The sequence below is a fragment of the Podarcis bocagei genome (assembly GCF_964188305.1).
Source record: "Podarcis bocagei genome assembly, chromosome: 16".
Classification (NCBI taxonomy): domain Eukaryota; kingdom Metazoa; phylum Chordata; class Lepidosauria; order Squamata; family Lacertidae; genus Podarcis; species Podarcis bocagei.
The window spans coordinates 21,124,433-21,149,840 of NC_138142.1; the positions used below are offsets into that span (position 1 = coordinate 21,124,433).

The 25,408-nt window shown below is 43.7% G+C and overlaps 1 protein-coding gene across 11 annotated transcripts in view; it reads right to left on the reverse strand.

Annotated features, from left to right (window-relative positions):
• CIT (citron rho-interacting serine/threonine kinase) overlaps nucleotides 1-25,408 on the reverse strand; it is a 116,665-nt gene that overhangs the window by 57,432 nt on the left and 33,825 nt on the right. For 9 of the 11 annotated variants that reach the window (XM_081174629.1, XM_081174628.1, XM_081174630.1 and 6 more), the window contains 11 exons: nucleotides 22,052-22,154; nucleotides 21,019-21,162; nucleotides 20,081-20,200; nucleotides 19,575-19,754; nucleotides 18,449-18,502; nucleotides 15,457-15,510; nucleotides 12,079-12,219; nucleotides 10,742-10,867; nucleotides 5,001-5,096; nucleotides 1,951-2,067; nucleotides 625-734 (listed from right to left, as the gene is read on the reverse strand). In XM_081174629.1, the coding sequence (XP_081030755.1) occupies nucleotides 625-734; nucleotides 1,951-2,067; nucleotides 5,001-5,096; nucleotides 10,742-10,867; nucleotides 12,079-12,219; nucleotides 15,457-15,510; nucleotides 18,449-18,502; nucleotides 19,575-19,754; nucleotides 20,081-20,200; nucleotides 21,019-21,162; nucleotides 22,052-22,154 (1,245 nt within the window). The remainder of the gene's footprint in view (nucleotides 1-624; nucleotides 735-1,950; nucleotides 2,068-5,000; nucleotides 5,097-10,741; nucleotides 10,868-12,078; nucleotides 12,220-15,456; nucleotides 15,511-18,448; nucleotides 18,503-19,574; nucleotides 19,755-20,080; nucleotides 20,201-21,018; nucleotides 21,163-22,051; nucleotides 22,155-25,408) is intronic. The other 2 variants (XM_081174627.1, XM_081174625.1) reach the window with 1 other exon arrangement.

Consider the following 25,408-nt stretch of genomic DNA (forward strand, 5'->3'; position numbering starts at 1 on the left):
TGTGACTTAATGCTGCTCACAACCACAATACTGACAACACACCTGGAAACAGTAGTATACAGTATCTGCTTTCCCCCTGCTTTATAACTATAAGCCTCAGGAGTTTGTCCTGTTGTATCCAATTCCTATCCTACTCAAGAGTAGACCCACTGAAACGAATGAGCTTGACTATGTCCTTTAATTTCAATGGGTCTCCTCTGAAGAGAACTTTCGTTGGAGACAAGTCACAGCTGTTAATTCTCCTACCTAAAGCTATCATTGCACGCACAAGAAATTTGCGTAATCTCAATTTTCCTCACTCAGAAAATGTCTCAGAGGTTCGGGAACTGAAAATAAAAATTTAAAGCAAAAATTAATCAAGTGGCATGCCAAAAAATAAAAAAGAGGGAAAGGTTACTAAGGCACCTCACACCAAAGGGACATTTCTGACTAGCAAGAGCTAATAGACACAGTAGCTGAACAGGAGGCAGTGGAGATTTCAGGGAATTTCTCTTCAGCTAGAAAAATGCCCTCGAGTCATCGGTTCTTTATGAAAAGCACAGAAAAGGGCTTGTTTCACTAGCAGTTACAGGCACTCCAAACTTCCCCAGGGGGCTGTGAGCCAAAGGACAGCTTCATGCTTACATGTTCCTCTGCGTAAATAGGCTGCTATTTGCTGCAAGCTTATTAGCTTCAGACAGTTCCACTATTCTCTGTTCCAGAGACCTAATCTTTGAATCCATGGCATTGAGCATCTGAAAGAAAGATACCTACAGTTAATATGACTTAAGGGAGGCTTTCAAACTATGTTCGGAAGAGCCGAGGGGTTCCTTGGAGGCTTAAGGAAGGATTCCTTACATAATAAGTTTAGTGGTGGCTGACAAGCTCACTTACCATTACTGAACTTCCTTTGCCATGCAAAAGTGGGACACATTCTTAATTTGGAGAAGGGCTCAGAAGCTACTCATCACTTCATGTTAGTTGTGTGTGCACCCTACAGCACTCCCCAGAAACTTCTGCTGTATGCAGGCATTCCACAGCACATGTGCACAGGGCTCCTGCAGACAAGCTGATGTCATGGTCATGGGGATTTGAAAAATGCTGTGTGTGCTTCTTTCAGAACAAAGCAATTCTCTCCAGATATGAATATATAGCATGGTGTCTTGCTGAAACAGATCAAATTATTCAAGCTGGGGAATGCAGTCACAGTTATATGGAGCATGTCCGGTTTAGCAAAGCCAAACGGGGATTCCCATACAGAGGCACCAACAATAATCTGCTCATATTTATTTTTACAGGAAATTAAAACTACATTAAGATCACACTACCCCTTGGATATTTGTGGACATATTTCAAGGGATCCCAATTTAGCACAAACAAGCCCTTTGGCTAAGGACCACACAGAAGCTGTTTACAATGCAGTTCTCTCAAACTGCTCTTAGGAAGCTCTTCAATGGCCCAATTCTAGGAGTTGCTGCTCTAGAAATAAGCATTTAGGATGAGTGCATTGACTGCATCTCAAGCAAAGCTGATCTAGGACACCACACTGCAATATAAGGGCGTCTTTCAACACAAGCTCTTGTGCAGCACAGGTTAAGGTAGAGACGAGCAAGGCAGTGATATGACAAGGTTTATGTAATTATGAATGGCATGGAGAGAGTTGAGAGGGATATATTTTTCTCTCACACTGTCACCTTAGTGACACTGACTGACAGAGGCCCAGTTCGTGGAAATCAAATTCTGGCTTAATAAGCCAAGATACGCACAAGCTCCATTCGCCCACAATGTCCCATTAAAATGAATGGGGAGACAAGCCAGGAAGCTGCAAGTTAACCATAGCTTCCCATTACACGCAAACCAAGAACTGTGGTTCACAGCTTCCAAACAAGCCAGGATTTGAAAGCCAACTTTAAACCACAACTTCATATCCCGGCTTGTTTGTGTTTGTAAGTAAATCGGAGCTTCACATACTGCCTTCTGTTCTGCAAGAATTTTGCATTTTTCATGGGCTTCTTCCTCATGCTTTCTCAACACGTTCTCGAGCGCATCCTTGTCTGCAAGATCTTTTTTCATCTGATGGTCAAGCACCTAAAAGAAAAAGAAATACATGCTTACTTTCTTCCTTCGTGCCTATTGCCAGTCGTCATCAAGGGGACGGTTCCAGAATTAAGGCTGGCACAAGACATTTTGTTGCCTGAATCTTTTCCTATGGCAAACATTGGGAATATAAGGGAGCTGACCTACACCAAGTCTAACCACTGGTCTATCTAGCACAGGGCTGTCTATATTACACTGACTGGCAGCAGTTCTCTAGGATTTGGGGTAGGAGTCTTATGCAAAGCACTATGCCCTTCCTCCTTTCTCGCTTCAAAGAAAAGGGCCGTAGCATGGAGGCAGAGCACAAACCTTGTGTACGAAAAGGTCCCAAGCTCAGTCCTCGCCATTGTCAGTTAAAGGAACTGAAGTAGCAGGACCAGTAATGACAACTGCCTCAACCCCTGGATACTCGTTGTCAGCCAAAGTAGACAGTTACTTGACCAGGCGGGCCAATGGCCTAATGCAGCTTAAAGCAGCTTCTTCTGCTCACATATGTTATGTTAAATGAAACATTCTTCCCTTAATGAACATCCAATAATTTGGGAAAGACAGGAGAAACTAATGATGTCAGAGATAACTCAAGTGGAAAGTGGTCACTTTCAGCTCTGGGAATTATCCTGAAGGTATCTCGGTTAATTGGCACATTATTAGAAGTTAGGATATAATCTATGGTGCTAGTAAAACCTCTGGGGGAGATAAAAGTAAAATAACCCTCTTGATCCCCTTGACCGTGCCCATTGCAGAACAAAAGGTTATGTTCACAAAGATATTTCCCAGCGCGGTTAGAGGTGGTGTCCATTGCTGCCCTCTGACAGATTTCAGGTTCGTCCTCCAAGTTTAGTCCAGATAATATTGTATTTTGTGGGGAAACAATGCCGATCCAGGCATTGAAGTTGCCTCCCAAGACAAGGCGAGGGTTGGGTGACAAAGAGTCTATACTTTCGAGTAGTTGGGCCCTTAATGAACATGGGACACTACTGGGAACTAATAAATGTGAAGTAGGAGACAGATTTGACCTACTGGAGCTGACTTGGGAGAACTGAAGCTGCTCAAAATTCCCATCAGCAATTTGTGCTCCATGGACCAGAACTGTCTCTCACTCTGCCAGTAAGAATTCCCAAAACCCACTGCACAAAGCAGCTTGGGGCCACCTCTGTTAAAGAGGTCACACTCCCTCCGGTTACTAGGTATGCTCAGGTCTGCTAGATAAAGTGTTTCGATGCAATTCATTTCTCCTTCGCAAATATATCCAAAGGTGTTCTGATTACGTAGAGCAAAGCGGCACAATATGCCATATTGGCTGTTAACAGGAATATCAACGGGGTTCCCAGAATAAAATACAAAGATTGCCTTTTTGTTACATCACCAGAAATTACACCCTAGAGGTGTGGGTTCGAATTCCATTTCTGAAAATCACCAGAAATTACATAGCAAACTAACTTCTAGTAGTGGTATGCGTGTATTGGTATCTGAAAATTGTTTTTAACCACTGCTAAAATACGAGCATTTGGCAATTTGGAATCAATCTACCTCCCCCCCCCCCACAGTCACATAGTTTGTGTGTTTCACAATATAAAAATGTTTGTATTTTTAAGTTTGAAGGGGAACCTAAGATAATGGAGTTTGGAGTCCAACTGTTCAGGCTTCTATTGCTGCTGTAGTCAAATACTTCAGTGCCCACTCTATGCCTTGTTTTCAAGTACCTGCTTCAATTTAAAGGCAGCATATAAGAGATTTTAGTACAGCCTGACATCCATATAACTTTCCCCCCCTTTCCGTGGTATTTAAGAAACATCTTTAAAAATCTTGAATCATGCTTTAAGCAAAGGTGTTTTCAGCAATTCTAAGGAGTTTCCTTCACATATCAGACTACTATGTAAATGGACAGTAGAGCTACTCACATCATAAAGGGTGAGCTGGGGTGGGGAAACCAAAGGACAAAAATTTTGCAATTTGAATTTCCCCAATAAGTGACACCTATCATTTAATTGAGATGGTGCAGCATAATTTCACTCGTGTCCCCCCCCCCCAAGAAAGTGAGCAGATGCATCCCTTGAGTCACTGGCAGACAACACTGCTCTGAAAAAACTTGACTACAGTGGTACCTTGGTTCTCCAACGCCTTCGTACTCAAACAACTTGGAACCCAAACACTGCAAACCCGGAAGTGTTCCAGTTTGCAAACTTTTTCAGAAGCTGAATGTGCTCCATTTTGAGTGCCACATTTCCGTTTTGAGTGTTACGCTGAGGTTGCTCTGTTTTTGCTATTTATTTTGAGTTTTTGTAGCTCTTTTTTGTTTCATTTTTGTGACTCTGCGGATCCCAGTTCAGCTACTGACTGACTGACTGACTGATGGATTGATTGATTGTGTGGATGCGGTACATTGTTTATTGCCTTCATTTTATGGATCAATGGTCTCGTTAGAGAGTAAAATTCATGTTAAATTGCTCTTTAAGGGGTTGTTTTTAAAAGTCTGGAACAGATGAATCCATTTCGCATTACTTTCTATGAGAAAGCGGGCTTTGGTTTTGGAACGGACTTCCGGAACGGATTAAGTTTGAGAACCAAGGTACCATTGTAGTTATGTGACCCAAACACAGCAACTCTTTTCTCACTCCCCCTTTCTGATTTTTGGCCTTTTAAGACTTCACAAATAAGCAATACTTTATTAAATAGCATTGCAAAACTACTTCTGACGCCTGCAAAGCAACCATCTCCGACCACAAGGCACCACCAGCATGACAGAACAAGTCAACTAAGCATGTTTACCCACTCCAAACACTGAGAGAGACAGAGACAATGCCTCAGAAGTGCAGGAGCGAGGGAGAAGGAAGCTGGAAATTTTAAAAGCACAACTACTAGGGGTTTTGTGCAGAGGGCCATGCATCTTTTAAGCACGCCTGAAGATAAAAAGGTATCTTTACTTTGATCCTTTCTTCATACATCTGCTCTTTCTGTTTCAGATGCAACTCCAGGTGCTGCGCGGAGAGCTGTGCCTCCCGATGCTTCTCTTCTAATTCCTGGAAACAAAGGTTTAAACATATCAAAGATTAAGGAAGAGGTGGAATGGCACCGCAAGCACACTCATGAAATGCACACCACAAACTACGCATTTCTTGCTCCGGGGGAGACAATTACGGGTCAGGCCTCATCAGACAAACGCCCTATTTGTTTTTTTGTGTTTTTTTAAAATAATATTTATTTAGATTTCAAAAACAAAAAATTACATAAAAGACAATGAAAAATATAGAAAAGAAAAAGAGAAAAAACATACAAAATGCAAAGTATAGGAAAAAATATATATAGAAAAAACACTTAGAAACAAATTTATCCTTCCGTATCTTACATTTCATTTCCTTACTTTCCTGACCTCCTCTCACCTCCCTTTTTTGTATTCTGGTTCAACTGGTTAATTCAGCAATTCCTTTCCCTCTTTGTTTCTGTCTTAGTCCTTTAACTTAATATATTATAGCTTTAAATTCTCACCTATTAACCAGCCATTTTTTCATACACCTTTATGACATTGCTGCTAGAACCACTTAATTTCATTCTGACATCATTCTAACATTCATTAATTTTACAGTATTTCTGTAAATAGTCTTTAAATTTCTTCCAATCTTCTTCCACCGACTCTTCACCCTGGTCTCGGATTCTGCCAGTCATTTCCGCCAATTCCATGTAGTCCATCACCTTCATCTGCCATTCTTCCAGAGTGGGTAGATCTTGTGTCTTCTGATACTTTGCAATAAGTATTCTTGCTGCTGTTGTACAGACAAACGCCCCATTTGGATGGCTCTTTCCAGATGCTGCAGCAACAACACACGCTGTCACACAAGTACACATTTTTAAAGAGACTTAGGCTACAATTATTTTGCTCGGGCACAGGTCAAAACTGATTTCACTCACTCTCTTGATTCAACAGCCTGCACACACAAAAGAAGGGTTGAAACAGCTTTCAAGGCCTTTGGCAAGTGATGCCATCAAGAAGTCACTGAATGGTTCGAAACATTACTGAATCCACTTGCATTTATGAGAAGCAAATGCCTGAAATGCATATTCATGAAAGTATATAAATAGTATGCAGCTGTTTAAACGTTTTCTTGAGAAGCCAGCCACTTTAATGATTGTTTTGCAGTATTTCTAATGGCTTTTATGGTTTTCTATTGCTGTATGTCAACCTGAAATTTTATGCGAGGGTGGTATTTAAATACTTTTATAAATAACTCAACAATATAAGTGAGATATTTGAATCTAAGGCCTGGAATGTAATGCCCTTATTTCAATAAATAAATCCAGAGCATCTCCTTCTAGGCCACAAAGTGCAGCTTCATATTTAACTTACAATCAGTATTATAGTGTGTATCTGTGTGCTTCTGGTTGTGTCTGGATCCTTCCCGAGTCGAGGAGTAGCCACTTAAAAGTCAATATAAGCTCAGAGGCAAAGATAAATAATTTTAAAGGATTGTTCTTCACCCGTTACCATAGCCACTGACAGCATCCACCTACACTTCCAAAAAACCTCAGACAAAATGTATACTTGGCAATTCTCACGCTTGTCTAGCTTTAGTCTTTTTCAGAGCAGATCCCAGTTTGAGCGGGATCTTTTCTTAGTCAAGAGAAACGGTATGGTGCCCATTTTCCCAATAATTTAGGAATTTACTTCCTCACCGTTTCCTCCAAAGGGATCCCCAGTTCCCAGGTCTTGAGTTTGCTCAAGAGGAGATAGAAAGATACCCTGATTTAGGACAGCTCATCTAGAGGCATGTGAGAATATATTGAAAGGGAATCCCACCTTAAAAAAAAAAAATGTGTCTAAAGCTGCTTGCAAATGAGACACATTTCTTTGCCAGTTTGGATAGATCCCCAAAACCACAGCTTGCTCTATAAGCGTGGCGGCTTTAAAATGGAACTTCCGTTTTCTCGACTGCTGTCATCAACAACCGCTATGGCCCATCTACTATATGCACCAGCTTGCAAGGATGTTGTCAGCATCAACTAGAGAGAGTGAGGATAATTTCCTATGCTACAAGGCAGCCCTGAGGCTGATCCATCTGGCTGATCCAGTGGTTCATTAAGCAAGAGGGGCCTTTCATTTCTCTGATGTGTCCTTTTCTAACGCCACCATTCATCTGTTGTGCCCTTCCTAACGTCACCAATGCCTCATCCTTCAAGGGCCACTTCAGATGTGACCCATTTCCTCTTTGAAAAGCACCTCTTTGTAGGCAGAAGCATAGAAACTTTGCATGGATATTACCATGCCTATTTTGCAGCATGCAACATCCCTGAATGCTCCATGTATTATGATCTAATACATAAGAGGCTTCACATTTCAGTCCAGAATAGGTAAACAAAATCCAGGAAACTGATTGACTGATTTCCCCAGGGAGACTTGCCCCCCGCCCACACACACACCTTTTTTTAGTTCCAACTAATGCAATGAGAGGTTTAAAGGTGCAGCTTTTGTCTCAATCTGGTGCACTGGACTTAACTGAATTCTGTTCTGAGCTGTCCAGCCTGGAATATCACTGAATCACATGGGTCAAGAAGCAGCCTGGAACCCCACACTAATGATACAAGGACACGAAACTGCTGTACCCTCCCCTCTGGAAAGGTTTAAGCAGTTCAGACACCTACTGCTGAACCTTTAATTACAAGAAGGTATAGATAACGTTCTTGTTGTTGTTTTTTCATTTGACTGCCTACTTAGAAGCAGCTACCTCTTTTATAAATAAAGATGTTCTGGATTTATTTTAGACTTTTCAAACTGTCTTATTGCAAAAGGCTTTATTTATAAGCCTAAGCAGGTTTCATACTATTGAGAGCTATATAATCTGAGGTTTGAAGAGAAAAGTAGAGGGTGCACAAATTCCCCAAGCTTAGCCCTCCCTCACCCTGAATTTTCTCAAATTAACATCATCATCATCATCATGTTTTGTTTTTGCAGCAGCCTTTGGAGGATGATGGCAGTGATCTGCTGAAATAGCTTCTCTACAATTAAGCAGGTTTTTTTAAATAAATAATGTTCTGTTCGCTTCCCACCCCTCTCCCCAGGGAGGCCCGCCTGGCACTAATCTTGCCATCGTTTCAGTGCCAAGCAAATATGTTTTTGTTTTCCTGGGCATTTGGGCCTCACAAATGATACACTGTCTCATTCAATCTGTTTTTAAACCTGTTTATGTGGTTTTATCATTGTATTTTTTTGCTTGGTTGTAAATTGTTTTGGGGTGCTTGTGTGATTGGGATTAGTAAAGCCCTTCTATGGAAGCTAAGAGCATGTGTAGGCGTTCATATACCTTGGGGGCTCTCACAGGGGGGAAAAGACAGTATAACTGTTTCTATAAACAAACAAAAATGAGCAGTCTTATATGCACGTGCCTGAGTGCAGACAGGCATACAACCACAATGTATATATGGATGCGCGCATAAGCAAATGGAGGATTATGTGCACACACAGATGCATGTCTTAAGGATATGAATGGGTGAGAGTGCAGCATACGTACCTACACACACACACACACACACACACACACACACACACACACACACACACAGAGTTTTTGGACAACAAGACTGATGCAAAACGAATGAATCTGAAACTGCTGAAATGGCCCTGGGTTGGTCCTGCAAAAACAGCTGCAAGTCTCTCTGCCTGGCTCCCCAGTGAACAAAATTCATAAATAACAATCATAAGCATCATAAACAAAAAGTGAAACTCATGTACAGCAAAGAAGGAAATCCTTTCTCTCCCATGCACTGAAAAGCATCCAACCATTTATATTTGGAAAGGAAAGAGTTACGATGACTCATTCGGTTCTTCAACAGGGAAGATGCAGCAGACATTGCAACACAGGAGAGGTTGCCAAGACTTCCCAAGCTGGGCTCTGCAGATTTTATTGTCACACAACTCAAAACACAGGATGGGTACGGAGTTTCCGAAACATGTTTTATTTGAGTTCCAGAGCTTCTGTCGAAGCAAATGGAAATTTTAAGTCTCTCTGACGTGGCAAGCAGGCGTTTTGAAATAACACGGCAGAAAGGGTTCCCATTAAATTCCACTTATAATGGAATGTGAGAGAGCTACCAGGTGAGCGGGCAGGGATTTCACTGTTGTTGTTGTTGTTGTTTAGTCGTGTCTGACTCTTCGTGACCCCATGGACCAGAGCATGCCAGGCACTCCTGTCTTCCACTGCTTCCCGCAGTTTGGTCAAACTCATGTTCGTAGCTTCGTGAACACTGTCCAACCATCTCGTCCTCTGTCGTCCCCTTCTCCTTGTGCCCTCCATCTTTCCCAACATCAGGGTCTTTTCCAGGGAGTCTTGTCTTCTCATGAGTATTGGAGCCTCAGCTTCACGATCTGTCCTTCCAGTGAGGACTCAAGGCTGATTTCCTTAAGAATGGATAGGTTTGATCTTCTTGCAGTCCATGGGACTCTCAAGAGTCTCCTGGAACCTATATTACTTCTGACCAGCTCTGCCTAGTTCCCTCAATGTTGCCACATCAAAAGCCAGCAGAGCACGAATAAGATAAATTTATGTGCATTTCACTTAGCTGTGCCACAGCTATCTCGCATGGGTGCAATTTGCCTGGTTGCATTGCAGCATGGGCACTATAGTGTACTGCAGATTACCTGTGACAGGATGTAGATGATTTCGGCCTATGTCTTGGGGACAGCCCAGGCACAGTCTCCAGGTCAGGGCTCACATGGTTGCATGTTCCTCCATTCAATAAGGTTCCTTTCATAAGAACATGAAAGTAACAGGCCTCTCTGTGCTGCTACTCAACAGCTGACATTCAGAGGCACATCTTGAGACATGTACTTGGGTTTAAAGTGGGATTAAAAGCATCTAAAACCAGATTTGCAGGAAAGGAGGACACTGGCACAACCTTGTCCCTAACATGATAGTTTGCTATGTGGAGCAATTCCTTTATTTTTGTACTAAAGAAAATTCCATCATGTGAACCACGGTGTGAAGTGGTACATCCCATACACAGATAGATCTCATTGAGAATTAGGCACTAATGAATCAATGCTAAGAGAATCTGGGCACCATATAATCCTAATAATAAATAATGTCAGTCTATGTGTCAGCCCAGAAGAGACAGAGAACAGGAAGACATCCTCTTGGCCCTGCCTTGTTACAAAAAGCAGCTATAGGTTAATTGGGAAAAAACTATCCAAGGCCTTCTACCAGCTTCCATGTGTCTACAGTTTGCTATCTGAAGTGTGTATCTTCAGTGTGTATCTGAAGAAGTGTGCATGCACACGAAAGCTCATACCAAGAACTAACTTAGTTGGTCTTTAAGGTGCTACTGGAAGGAATTTTTTTATTTTGACTATGGCAGACCAACTATCTGTATCTACCTATCTGTATCTACAGTTTGCTGTCAGCCACTGAGAAGCCAGCTGGACTCTTCTTTCTGCCATAGAACCACAGTCGTGTTACATCTGCACAAAAGGCCCCCTACACTAAATGTTCAGTCCTGAACCAAGAGCCCAAGAATCTGCATGAAATCCCTTCATTTGGTTTCACCTGGCTCCGGCTACGCATTTTAACATCTAGAAAAAAAACTTTTCAAAACGTTAACACTTCCCACTGCATCTTATGGAGCCAGAAACTGTGCCCACTATTCCGCTCCAGTCTACCATTTTGGAATCACTACCCACCAAAATTTTATCCGCCATCTGCTGGATCTGCTGAGATTTCGTCTGGATATCTTCCTTCAGTCGGTTCTCTCTGCGTTCAACCGTTTCCAATCGCTTCACTTGGTTCTCCAGAGAATGGCGCCTTTCCTGTCCGACATTCAGGAAAGCAGAATTGAGGCTAAAGGAGCCCTGGGTGTTCACACAGCAAGTAGCAGTCACAGTAGAACCATTTCAGTACCACTCCCTAAATTACATACCCACCCCCCTTAAAGTTTAATTTAAAAAGCAAATCCAGCAAATATATATATATATATTCTTTAGAGAAAAAACAGTACTTGAACACAGAAACAAGGATAAATATTGTTTGCTTTAAAAACAAAAAAAAAACAATTCTTTCATTTGACAGAACATAGTCCAGTTCAGATATAAAAATAAAGGGTGGTTTATGGCAGGTGTGGGGGACATGTTGCTGAACTAGTAAAGGTAAAGGGACCCCTGACCATTAGGTCCAGTCGTGACCGACTCTGGGGTTGCGGCGATCATCTCGCTTTATTGGCCGAGGGAGCCGGCGTATAGCTTCCGGGTCATGTGGCCAGCATGACTAAGCCGCTTCTGGCGAACCAGAGCAGCGCACGGAAATGCCGTTTACCTTCCCGCCATTGCGGTACCTATTTATCTACTTGCACTTTGACGTGCTTTCAAACTGCTAGGTTGGCAGGAGCAGGGACCAAGCAACAGGAGCTCACCCCGTCGTGGGGATTCGAACCGCCGACCTTCTGATTGGCAAGTCCTAGGCTCTGTGGTTTAACCCACAGTGCCACCCGCGTCCCTGTTGCTGAACTACAACTCCCATAATCTCTGGTCATTGACCATGCTTTGCTAAAACAAAGGAAGAGCCTGATGGATCAGGCCAATGGTCCATCTGGTACAGCATCCTGTTCTCACAATAGCCAACCAGATGCCTATGGGACACCCACTAGCAGGACCACAGAACTCCCCATCCCTCATTTCCAGCAACTGGCCTTCAGAAGCATTATTGCCTCCAACTGGGCAGGTAAAGCATAGCCATTGTAGGTAGTAGTTCTGGAGGGTCAGTGGTTCCTCACCCCACATCTATGGTTACAAGCACAAGCCAATATAAGTCTCAGACTCACACAGAAGAGGGGTTTAATAAACCTTCCATTCCTGGTTTAGTCTAAACAGCAGCTTCCCATTTCAACCAGACTCAGGAAGCCTGACCTGTACAACCCACAGGGAGTTAAATAAGCCAGGATATCAAACCAAGGATGGGATTTGGTATGCCTGAAGTGGACTTTCCGGTTACTCAAACAACTTAAAAGTTAAAAGCTTTTGCCAACCTCTGCTTCAAGCAATTTCTTTTTCATGCCTTCGTTAGAGTCTTCCCGGTTTTGCAACTTCTCCAGTTCTTTCTCGGCTCTTTCTTTCGCGTGGCGTATGTTCTGAAGGAGTTCAGTGGCCTCCGAGCTGGCTTTCATTGCCTTGAAGAATAGGGAGAATAATGCTAAAGTTTTTAACGTGTATAAGATTGCAAGCGCCAATATCCAGCATTCCAGTAACAACTTAATGAAGCAGCTAATCAGTGACAGAATGTGTGTGTGTGTGTGTGTGTGTGTGTGTGTGTGTGTGTAATAAGCAGTCAAAGCATTGCTCTCTGCATTACTCTCAAACTCTGAACACTGTAGTAGAATATTACTGACAGATGCTTAGAAAGTTGAGGTAATTCTAATCTGTTTTAGTATTTTAACTTTCACATGTTTTAAAGTAATTTTTTATTGATCTTACTGTTACATCTTTTGTAAACCACTTTAAGGTTTTTAGTCTAGAATTGTCTACATTTTATGATATATATATATATCCACACAAGTTTCCAGAAATTGAACTAGACTTCTTGACCCAAGTAATAGTACACACATTTAGGTTAGAACCTTAAGAAAACCTTAATGGGAGCATTAATATAATTGCATGGCAGATGAGCAGACTTTCCAATTTACTCAGTGTTCACCTGTTATGCTTGCTGCAATTTATGGCAATTGCCTTTGCTTTAATTTGTCTGGGAGAGGGAGGCACCAATGGGAAAGTGGCATGGAGAAGAGAAGGCAACTAACTGCTAGGCTCTGACGTAAGTTGGTGGAGCGGCTAGTTTTGGGAAGGCCCTAGCTAAACAAAACACATATTAAGCAAAGCATGACAAGGCTTCTTAAACCTCCACTGAATGACTGCAGTGCAAAGTGCTTCTACACCTAATACCAGAACAACTCACAGCCAATCCTTCCATGGGGCGATACCCACCTTCAAATAAGATTGTAGCGTTTCTGCTCAACCTGAAGCAGCCAGCAACACACCCCTGCAAAAGTGCAATACTGCACATCTACTTAATTACTCATTAGTGTGACAGGTGCTGTTGCTCCTCCTGCCTGATAATGAAGCTCATGTAATCCAACACAAACCTTTGTGAATATTCTGGTCAGCTTGCCCACAGTAAATGAACGACTAACCAGAAAGTAATTAAATCTGAAGTACTACAACTAAGAGCATCCTTTTTGCAGAACTGGAAAAATATAGCTGTAAAATAGCAGACACATGTATGTTTTGACATTCCCCACATGTATGTTTTGACATTCTGATATTGTATCTTTTCATCTTTGCATAGCTGGGAAAATATCCCCCAAACACCCGAAATTACTCTGGGCAACGAAAGTTAGGCTGAAATCTTACTGTCCGTTTGACAACTGGAAGCACATGTGGCCAATCCGTGGCCCATATTTAACTCTTGTGGGTGCCCAATGTAGCTCCAAAGCAAAAGCTACTGATTTCAGTGCACCTGCCCTGCCTGCCCTCTTGTGGTCTAACTAATCTAGAAAGCTACTGTCAGGGAACTGCCATCGGAAGGAAGGGAGGTGGAAGGGCTCACACAGGTTGGGAGAGACTCAGCAGCTGAAGAGGGAACCAGTAGGGGGAGAGGAGCTGAGCTGAGGGAAAGTGAGCAGGAGGGATGGCTCCGAGACACTTCCAGCGAGGGCAGTGGGGAGGTTTCAGGACCTCCCGTAGGGACACCCACGCCTCGCCGGAAACTGTCACGCAGAGAGTCCAGAAGACGTGTTTCTGTTAAGGAGCTTTTATGTTGGAAGCGATTCCGAAAGCAACCACTGTCGGAATCTGCCAGCGACTGAGGGAGCCATGTTTAAGGGGCTCCGTTACAGACAGAGGTTTGCAAACTTGATCAAACTCTGAGGGACTTGGATTTTACGCACAAGCAGCTCATCGTCCCATCACAGCTACATTTCCTGTTTCCAGGCCCAGAGCACTCCTGGTATGGTGTATGGTCAGACAGCATCACAGCTTGGTGTTCTGTGTTCAGATTTTGAGGAGGAAGGCATGACCGAAGTGAGAGCAGAGTTGCAATGGAGGAGTCAAAGCCCAATCCAACCTCCCCTGTGTGTCCTTGCCATGCCCCCCCCCCAAATGCACAAGTGAGAATGAGCTGCGGCTCTGATCCAGCCACACCCACTACCACGCTATGCCATGCCTTATCTTTCAACATGTACACAGCACTTCGAAATATTTTGGATGCTCTACAGGTGATCAACAGCAACATCTCTAACTCATGAAGCAGGTTAGGAAATTAGCGGCTTGTCTCAGGCAAGAACAGCCAGGACTCCTTAGCCTATGTCTCTACACATATCTATTGTGTAATGGCAGTTCCTTCCTCTGCAAAAAGCCTAATGCAAAGGGGAAACACTCAGCAGAGAGGTAGGCTTATGTTGGTGGCAAAAAGTGTCCATGCATCTTTCAACCACATGTGTACAATTGCATTATGAAGTTTGAGGCAAGGTTTGCTGTTCAGCTGTAAACCGGCATGTTATTTGCATGGGATTACAGGAGTTCTAAAAGGAGATGGGGAACTTTTTTCCTTTTTTTAAAAAAAAAAAAACCTTTAAAAAAGTATATGGAGAAAATAGAAGGTTAATTGTGAGTGGTTTGTGTGCCTTTGTTTCCATGGGAAGTGACTCTCTCTGTGTGCCCCCGATAGCTTTCCACCAGCTCAATGTAGAGCTCATCCTGAAAAAGGTCCACACCCCCCCCCCACACATGAAACACACACTTTACAAGAGAAATTAAGTTCAGTTTTAGTTTCTCATTAGTGCTGGACGTGTCTCAGATTGCTCAGGGGCTGCTCTAAAAGGCTTCACACTTTGTATGCAAAGTTCCAGAACAGATGCAACATCGTCCACAAATTATGATTTGGCACCCACCCCATTCATGAAAAGTAGATCCAAATTAAGCAGTCGCAATCTGTTGCTGCTTCAGGGTTCATTCTATTTTTATAATGTGGCCCCCAGTACTGAAAAAGCTCACACCTGGTGCAGAGCGCCTGATCCGGCTTTCCAAAGTTAAATCTCTACCAAACATTCCAATTCTGGCTCAGCTTCGGTTTTAAAAATAAACATAGGATGACATGTTGTGAAGAGGAGAAAGCACTGAGATCATCACGATTTTGGATCCCAATCCCCCACCCTTCTTCTCCCTTTCCTACCCAAAGCACAATGACTAATTCTGTTTTTGAACACGAGACACCACTCCTCCCCTCCTCTGCATTACGGCTTGCTGGTAAGTCGAAGGAGGAGATGTATAAACTGCATAAGAAGCGACTCACAACTTTTAACTCACACGCAAAAGCAATCAATTCTCTTAACACGCACCTATCCAAACCTTACCTTTGTCAGCTTCTCCTGTAGCTCCTGGATTTTGACCTGCTGTTCCGCATTCACCTACAAGGAAGAGAGAGGCGTGGAAACACTAGGTAGTGTAATGCTACATTGAATCACTTCAATCCAATGACTGCAGTCCCCCCGCACTCTCACATGACGCTTTCTTAAAGCAGGTCCTCTTGACTAAGACATCCTCCTCCTGGGTGCTGTTGAATTACAACTCCCATCAATCCCAGCCGACATAGCCAACGGTCAGGGATGATGGGGGCTGAAGTTCAGCAATATCTGGAGAGTACCGTGTCAGCTACCCCAGTTGACCAATGAAATATGGAGAATGAAAAGGGACCCAGTTTGATTCTGGTTGGCTAGCAAAGTATTTCTGGGAATGGTACAAAGTTTCTCTTTGCAAGGTGGAAAGGACTGAGGGTGGGTGAAAAGCCATTTGGGAATATAGAGCATTCATTGCTTTTCTGGCAATAAGTCATGTATGGAAAGAAACACCTAGAAGGAGCAGAGGTCTAAGGAAAATAGGGTTTGGCTGGTTCCTTATCTATCAACCACACTGCCCACTTGTTCTCCTGCTGCCCCTGGGCCCAATCCTCACTTCAACCAAGGAAAGGAAATGACAGCCAAGTGAGCTGGCAGAGATGGCTGCCGCTCTTTCTCACTCCCATTGCTTGATCTACTTTGCTCTCCCTTCTTGACCAGGGAAAGAGAATAGGAGGCAAATGTGAAAAGGAATAGCAGTAGAGCCAGAGGCTCAACGATGCCTACCCAGATGCCAGCTCTGCGCCTAGCAAGATGCCAGGGATTGGCAAGACACTGATGAGTGTGCACTGGGGGAAGCGGAGTTGAAATCTGACTCAGGAGAGGGGGCAGTGAGTTGTGGGGAACTGTTGCTGCCAGGAGGCAAGAGTCGGAGGCTGGGAAGGCTTCAGAGCTGGAGGGTGGAGCACAGGATGGCTAAGAAAAGGAGGAAGAGGCAAGTCAGGCAAGCGAAGATCCAGGAGATTCTCTACCCATTGTTTCCTAGAACCAGGAGGGGATTGAAGAGGGGTGAGCAGAGGAAGCTTCCACATAGGGTTAGACTTTGGCTACATGTGCACAGTCCATCGGGGGGAGGTATATAAACTGGTAGAGGGAGAGTGCCCCCCTGTCGCTGCAACTGCTCCATTGAGTGATGACCTGGGAATAGCGGCCTAGACACTAGTCCTATGCGTGGGCATTCAGATCCATAGAAATGAGTATGTGTCAGCTTTGATAATAAGGAGTTAACTATCTGCTGTGTCCACTCCTTTGGCTGGGGAGCGCCTTTGGCACAAACCTATGTCTCCTTGGCACTGCAGACCACAGTACTCCAGTACTAAAGGTAAAGGTACCCCTGACCATTAGGTCCAGTCGCGGACGACTCTGGGGTTGTGGCGCTCATCTCACTCTATAGGCCGAGGGAGCCGGCGTTTGTCCACAGACAGCTTCCGGGTCATGTGGCCAGCATGACTAAGCTGCTTCTGGCGAACCAGAGCAGCACACCAAAACGCCATTTACCTTCCCGCCAGAGCGGTACCTATTTATCTAGTTGCACTTTGACGTGCTTTCGAACTGCTAGGTTGGCAGGAACAGGGACTGAGCAACGGGAGCTCAACGGGAGCTGTCGTGGGGATTCGAACCTCCGACCTTCTGATCGGCAGGCCCTAGGCTCTGTGGTTTAGACCACAGCGCCACCGGCATCCCAAGGACTCCAGTACTACCGGCCCCTTATTTCTGGCATTCAATTCACAGTTCAGCTTTCTCCTTGGATGCTCCTTTCTTCATCTCCCTGCCCGTTTTCTCTGGCCTCAGGGTTTCAGTCTACTGCTGCACCCTTTACCACCCCAGCTTTCAGCCAGCTTCCCTAGCAATTCAGAAGCAGCACTCTTGCCTCCATCCCTTCCTGCTAACACACTGGCATACAGGGGTTTCACCCTATAGCACCTCATTTTCTCAACTCCAGATCTCTGTTTCATATGTCTACCCTTCCTTAAGGTTCCTGGGTGAAACCCATCTAAACAGCTCCACTAGCATCATGAGTTTCAGCTGTGCAATGGAACGACCCTGCCCCCTTTTCTCCTTGTGTGCCCCTAAACTTGTTCCATGAGCTCTCCCAACCCCCCCAGAGCAGATTTATGGGGTAGGCAAAGGGAAGAAAGGGCACGGAAAGTCACCTAAAACTCATTATATTAGAAGAGCTGTTTAGATGGATAGCTCTCCATTTCTCAGTAAATTGTCAAGTATAGCTTGCTTCTCTCATCCACCTACTCTGCCTCTGGGTTCTCCTACCCACTAAGTATCCCTAACTTGGACATTTCTTTCTCTTGAACTTTCTAGTCTTCTGCCCTGACTTGCCCACACAGCTTGTGCCTGGCCCTAAGCCAGCTGCTGCAAGTTCATTTCAACTCACAAACGTTGAAATGCCACAAAGAGTACAAGACGGGCAAGTGCTCTTAAGCAGCTCAAGTTTTCATGAAGACATCACTACAGGGCATCAACACAGCGCGGAGGGTTAAGATGTTTCATCACCCACACTGCTTACCACAAAATCCCCATGCATTAGAATACAGTGGTACCTCGGGTTAAGTACTTAATTCGTTCCGGAGGTCCGTTCTTAACCTGAAACTGTTCTTAACCTGAAGCACCACTTTAGCTAATGGGGCCTCCTGCTGCTTCTGCGCCACCGGAGCACGATTTCTGTTCTCATCCTGAAGCAAAGTTCTTAACCCGAGGTATTATTTCTGGGTTAGCGGAGTCTGTAACCTGAAGCATCTGTAAGCTGAAGTGTATGTAACCCAAGGTACCACTGTATACATTTTCTTAAGTATATACATCTCCCAAGTGCCGGGGACTGTTGGACACCACCTATTGATCAGGCCTCCTTCAATATCAAACCACAAAATCACTAAATTAAAAACCCATTGAATTCATTCTGGGGTTCTATCAGTACAAAATGCCCAGAGGAACATACCTTCTCCAGTTTGGAATACAGCTCTCCTACTTCCGTTTTCCCTTGATCTTTAACCTTTAAAAGCAAAGATGAAAGAAAGATGAACCACCCAGCCACAGGATTCAGATCAGACACCGCAGTATGAGCAGCAGTTCCTCAGTTTCAAAGCTATCTCAATCTATTCTTTCTTCAAACGAACATTAAAAAGTGCAGCTCTAAATGGGTCATGTTTTTTTTAAAAAATATATTACTGGTATTTAAAATGAATAAATGGGGTCAAAATAAAAGTGCTGCGGTTCCAAACTGCCAGTGAATGTCTGTAGATTCATTATTAAATTATGCTAAGAGGAAGGGGGTAAATTGATAAAGAGTGGTGAGAATGGACTCTTTCCTTTTGGAGAACAGGAATTCTGGAATAGATGCATCTGTTCCAATTAATTTGCACAAAACTTTCCCCCCATGAACCCTTGATAGGCAAGCAAGAAAAACTGTTTGGTAACAGAGAAAAAATGTAGATTATTCATGACTATCAGATTTCTTGGGTATTTTTTTTTTAACCATTGCTGCCCCATATCATGCTATTTTTCTACTCATTAACAAAATAACAAGTCTGAATTTCTACCAAAGCCATGCTTTTTTATTTGCAACCATATGAAGAGGCTGCTGGATCAGGCCAATAGCCCATCTAGTCCAGCATCCTGTTCTCACAGTGGCCAACCAGGTGCCTGTGGGAAACCAGCAAGCAGGATTCGAACACAAGACCATTCTGCCCTCCTGCAGTTTCCAGCAACTGGTACCTCTAGTTACGAACTTAATTTGTTCTGGAGGTCCGTTCTTAACCTGAAACTGTTCTCAACTAGAGGCGTGCTTTGCTGCCGCTGCGCCACCGGAACACAATTTCCGTTCTCATCCTGGGGCAAAGTTCTCAACTCGAGGTAACTCTTCCAGGTTAGCGGAGTTTGTAACCTGAAGCGTTTGTAACTCGAGGTACCACTGTATTTGGAAGCATTGCTGCCTCCACCTTTGGAAGCAGAGCAATCATGGCATGCAGACGAAACCTAATGAAGTTGAATCTATTCTCAATACATTGGTGTGAGGAGCAAGACTGCCGAAATTAACCCCCAAAACAGAATTATAGCTCCCTGACCTTAGCTACCTTCTGGAGCCTGTTGTGACATTCTGTGGCTTTACGTTTGAACTCTTCAGCAGCCAATCGGGACTCTCTCAATTCCGATTCATAAAGATCACTCCGTCTGCGAGCTGAAATGAGGTCTTCTTCTAACTGATTCATCATTAGCCTCATCTCTTCTACCTGAGCCTGATACTCCTGTGGGAGGAAGTGGGGTGTCACACACTTCAGAAAGAACAAAGGGAAAAATGGCAAACAGGCAGTTGTGTAAGGAAAAACACAGAGGGAGGAAGCACACAAAACCACACAGAGTGAAACACATTTTTGCCAAACACAAAGGTTACGTCCCCTTTCCTTAAAAAAAAAAAAAAGTGTATATATGGAAAGCCACACATGAAAGAGAAAAAAGTTTTTAAACTCCACCAACACCCTGGATCTATTCCTAGTGTGAGGACTGGCTAGCACAAGCCAAAGCCAAAGCTATCATCAGCCACTACATTCCTCTGAGAAGTAGCTACACACACCTGTTCTTTGATTTCCTGAAGCTTCCGGCTCTGTTCCCTGATATCGTGAAGGAGCTGCAGTGCCTTGTCATCCTCCTGAGACACTTCCATCCGAGCCTGCTCCAGACTTCGCTTTAAGCTCTGCAAAAGCGCAACGTTTAATACACAGCCACTTTGCATGCAGCTGTACCAAGGAAAATGTTATCAGTTATGGATAAAAAAACACACCAACAGGACAGCAAAACCCAAAGCTTGCATCTTAGCTTCTGTTCAGCTCCAGTCTCCTGCCTCGACAGCAACAAAAGAACACGTCCACTTGAATGAAATATGGTATGTTGTTTTTTTAAAAATAAAATAAAATTGGAGTGCAATTTAAAGAGCTACATGAGCAAGGAGGACACCGGCAACTATCCCTGTTAAAGTACAGAATGGAGAAAGGCTCTGCTATTGAGCTGTGGCCTATTTATGAACACAAGGTCCAATCTCTTGACACCTCCAGTTAGAAAGAATTCCTTGGAAAGTCAAAGTATAGGCAGTTTCAGATATGCTAATACTACAGAAAGAAAAGGATCAATGTAAGAAGATTCTTGGCATAGACTTCCCTACCAGTGTCAAATAAATGCTTCTGAATCATGACTACCTTGCTTCAGATATGGTTAAGGAAATAGTCCAAAGTATGTAAACTCCAACAAGCACCATATCCGCTGCTATCTTCTGCATGGAAGACCCAAGCTAAATTTCCTTTGCCTTCTCTGCCACGCTGTCAACTTATCAGGTCATTAATGAATTAAAACCATGTAACAGGCTTACAGTGCTTTGCCAATTAACCACCCCTATTTAATTAAGACAGCTCTCCTTCTTAAGCTCCCTCTGCCATATGCCTTACGGAGACATCCATAACAGAAAGGTTTTAGACCAACGGAAGTCAGTGACTTCAGGGGGAACAGGTAGAGGCTCACACTGCATTCTGTGATGTAGGTAGCCAGGTCCTGCTCAAGGAGGGATCGCTGGGTCTCGGAGGCTTTCAGTTCCACCTCCTTTTGGCTAAGTACAGCCTCCACCTCCGATACTCTGCGGTGCAAGCGCGTCATTTCCTGCTCCATCTGCAACAAACATTAAAAGGTTTAAAAGCATTTTCCAAGGGTCTACGAGCAGACAAAGGGTCGATGCACAACTCGGGAGGAAAATCTGTCTCTGGAAGAGAGACTAGGCTAGAATTCTGTTTAAATTCAAATACCATGGTTCTGCTCCTGGGGATTCACAGTTCCTTCTCAAGGAAAGGCAGTAAGTCTAAGTCACCCCATTCATTCAAGCCGCTTGTTCACATTCAGTCATTCTTCGAACCCCAGTTAGCAAAGAAGCCACAATCATTTTTTCACCTGGTTATTTTTTTTTCTCCAGAGATGGGTCACTTTAGCTTTATCCCAAATCCATGTTGGACCAGAGGAGGGCTCCCCCCCATGTCCTTCTGAGGGATCAAATGTCAAGTCCAGCACGGAACAGAAAGAGAAGTAATTGCACACTCTTTAAAGTCTCTCAAAACAAAGAGAGGGGTTTAAAATGTATATCTCAGTGAGTTTTCTTTCAGCAACAGTTCTCACTGTCAAATCAGTGAAGCGGCAACAGTTACATAAGCAGAAACCGAAGGACGAAAAGAGGAAAAGAAGAAGCAGAAGAGAGACTTCGTAGCATTCAGAACAGAACCGAAGCTGCTGAGCATTTGATGGAAGAAGAAATGCCACCTGCTGGAAACCACTGCCGTCACCGCCAGGCCAAGCAAAGGTCTAGAGAAAATCCAGAGCCTCCTTTTGTTATAAAATTAACGGATCTAGAAACAGACATGACCTAAACTCATCTCCCTCATCTAACTGGTGAGGAGGAAACCGATCCACCGAAGCTGTGGACCCATCAGCAGCATCTGGTAGGTCCTTTGGCATACACAGGTTGAAGATCCCTGGAGCAAGGTGGGTGGCTGGCCATGTAAATAAATACCTTGTGGCACTTATCCTGGGTGTCTTGCAGCTCTTTACTCTTAAGAAGGATTTTCTTTTCCATGGAGTTAATCTTGGCTGGAGAATCCAAACCCAAAGCAGACCTTTAAAGGAAAAAAAAGAACCCCCAATAATAATAATAATAATAATAATAATAATTTGCACATATTTATGTACCACCACACCAGAGCAGTCTAAATGGTTTATAAAAAGATCATCACACACACACACACACACCCAAAAAACTGGTGTTATCTAACTTCAACTCAGAGCAGGCCCATTGAAATTAATGGATCCGAGTTAGTCAGACTATTTTCAATGGCTCTACTCTATATATGATTATCATTGAATGCAACTCTGAATAGCAGATAATACAACAAAAGCAAAAACATAGCAGCACATTTTGATAATACCTTTACAGTCAGGTAAATTACTTAGTAACCTGGCCACCACATACTTTTTGTTGTGGACGGACTATAAGAGACATTATTTATGGAAGATTACTTATGGATATGAGCTGGGAGCCAGGAGCTGTTTCCTCCCAGACATTCCCAACTCCCATAATCCTTGGCCATTGGCCATGCTGGCTGGGCCTGATGGGAGTTGGAGTCCAAAACCCCTGGAGGACCCACAGGTCCTTCCTCACCCCACCCCAGAGGATGCAAAAACCCACCAGAACATTGTTGGGATAGGTTGCAAGATGAATATGAGAATGCCCTAGTTACAAGAGCTGAGCCACTTTATGTTGCTATTAAGCATCACATAAAGACTTTTTTTCTGGGAAAGGTGGGTATATTATTATTTTCACAATGGCCATCACAATACATGGCAATCTTTATGGCTGCAATTTAGAAGCCAGTCAAAGGAAGTAATGGGAAAGACATGAAAAAGGTGTTGCTAAGATAGAAAGACCCCATGGGGTTTTCAACCATTAAGCACAACCTCCACTTAGAGTACATTATTGAGGTCTAACCTAGAGGCATTACTAGTAGCTTGCACAGTGTTTGTTAGCATTAGAAGAGCAAAGTGTTAAAACTCTTCATGGGGAAAAAGAAACACCCAGAGATGTGTTTGATGGCTTGAGAAAGACTGGCCTGGTTCAGACATCACCATCTCAGTGTGATAGACCAGGCGTGGGGAACCTCTGGCCCTCCAGATGCTACTGAACTACAACTCCCATTATCCCTGGCCACGCTTGTTGGGGCTGATGGGAGTTGTAGTTCATTTCTCCACAACTATGAGAGACAAAAGGCAGAGTAAGACCCTCTTGCCCCTTACAACCTAGCATGCAGCTCCCAGAAGGTTGCCCATGTAAGAATGTGATCCTCTGGCTCAAAATAATACTAGCTATCCCAACCCCTATACAACGTTGTTGTCTAAAAAAAAAATCAAAACCTACTCTACATGCCAACACTGTAGAGGGCAAACACTGAAATATTCTTTCTGGAACTGCAGCTATTTGTTGTTAGACACTTTATATATTAAGAACTAGATTGATAAAACATGTTTATACTCCCCCACCCCCACCCATCCTTGAATGCTTACCATAATAAAAGAAAAAGAAAACCACAACATGCACACACAAAAGCTATTCACAGCAGCACAGTCTATTTAACTAGGCAATTAATAAACTGGTTGTAGATCCCTGGAGCGAAGAGGGAAGCCAGCCATGGAAATAAATACCTTGGGGTAGTTTGAATAGCAAATGCTTACTACTAGAGGAATTTGCAGAAGCACAAATGCAAAGAAAAAGCAGGTCACCTGTCCATACACATACACTTGCCAAGGTGCCATTGGTCACTACCTTCTTTTTGTCAGATAACAGCACCCCAAAAATGTGGCAGCTCCCCCAACTTCAAGGTTTCCCTGACTTTGGAGTTTCTACGAGGCTTACTGCAAGATTAGGGAGAGTCCCTGCCTTTCTCCAGACTCCAGTTGGGCTTGACCAACAGCAAGTCATACTGACATTTTCTGACCCTCCCCATGGCTCTACGTAAATAGGGACACAAGTCCCAGTCTCCTTTCCACACAACTATGAATGGGGGGGGGGGGACACCTGCACACCAAGCCTTCAAAGTTTACCTATGGCATTACAAACAAGACCTTGCTTTGCTCTCTCGGAGGAATGGACAGAACCAACGGTGAAAGCACTTTGGTTGGTTAACAGAACCAATTGCTATCTGTAATTTGGTGAAATAGAATGTTTTCTCCATGAAGGCCTGCCAAACCATACCCCAGCTTAACCTTTGGGTGGTAGGCAACTTGAGATTTTTATGTTTGTTTCATCTTAGTTGCTGCTTTGGTGATATCATTGTGTTACTATTATCCTGCTTATGCACAAGTATGTAAGAGCGGCCCTACTGGATCGGGCCAAAGACCCACTTAGTCCAGCATCTTGTTTCTACAGTGGCCAATCAGATGCCCATGGGAAGTCCATAAGCAGGACACAAACCCCCAAGTATTACTCTTCCCTCTTGTGATTCCCACCAGTATGAGTACAGAGGCATGCTGCCTTCAACAGTTGAGGGAGAACATAGCCAACATAGCCGCTGTAACCTAGTCATATTTATCTTTTCTCTCTACCCATATTACCAAATTTCTTTCTTCTTATTTCTCTGGATAATTCCTTCTGCACCTGTTTGCTGGTTTCTCAAGACTTCCAGCTCCTGCTTTCCTAAGCTCCTGCTTCCACCTTCCTTATCTAGGCCTTCAAAATGTTCTTCCTGTCAAGGATCTAAGGAGCCAGCATTCCTTCTCCCTATCGTACTCTATTGTACTTTGACTCATCTCAGGCAGTCAGTGTAGAGTTTCAACACCACAAATGCCACTTGCACCCATAGCAGCCCTAGGAAACTGACTTCAAGATTATAGATTTTATAGAATCAGAGTTGGAAGGGACCCTGAGGATCATCTAGTTCAACCCCCTGCAATGCAATGAAGCTGTCCCATGCAGGAATCAAACCTGCAACCTTGGTGTTATCAGTACCATGCTCTAACTAACTGAGCTTAGATTCACTAACTCTTCTCCCTGGCCCACCATTTCTTAAATCAGACTGGTGGGTACCAAGGACAGGGCCTTTTCAAAGCTGGTGCTACAGCCCTATGGACATCTGCTACACACCTCTTGCTGACTTTAGCCGTGCTGCAAAAAACTCTCTGCTCAGAAATCCTTTCTATGCTTAATCCTTAGTGTCTGTTTAGGATGGCCCCTTAAATTCTTTGTATTGCCTGTGTTGTAGGACACCTTGGAAACATTTTATTTTGGAAGGTACAACTGACTGACTGAATTAATGAATGAAAAAGCATTTCATCCCATTTTTAGAAGTACATACCCATCATCAACAGACTTTCTAATCTG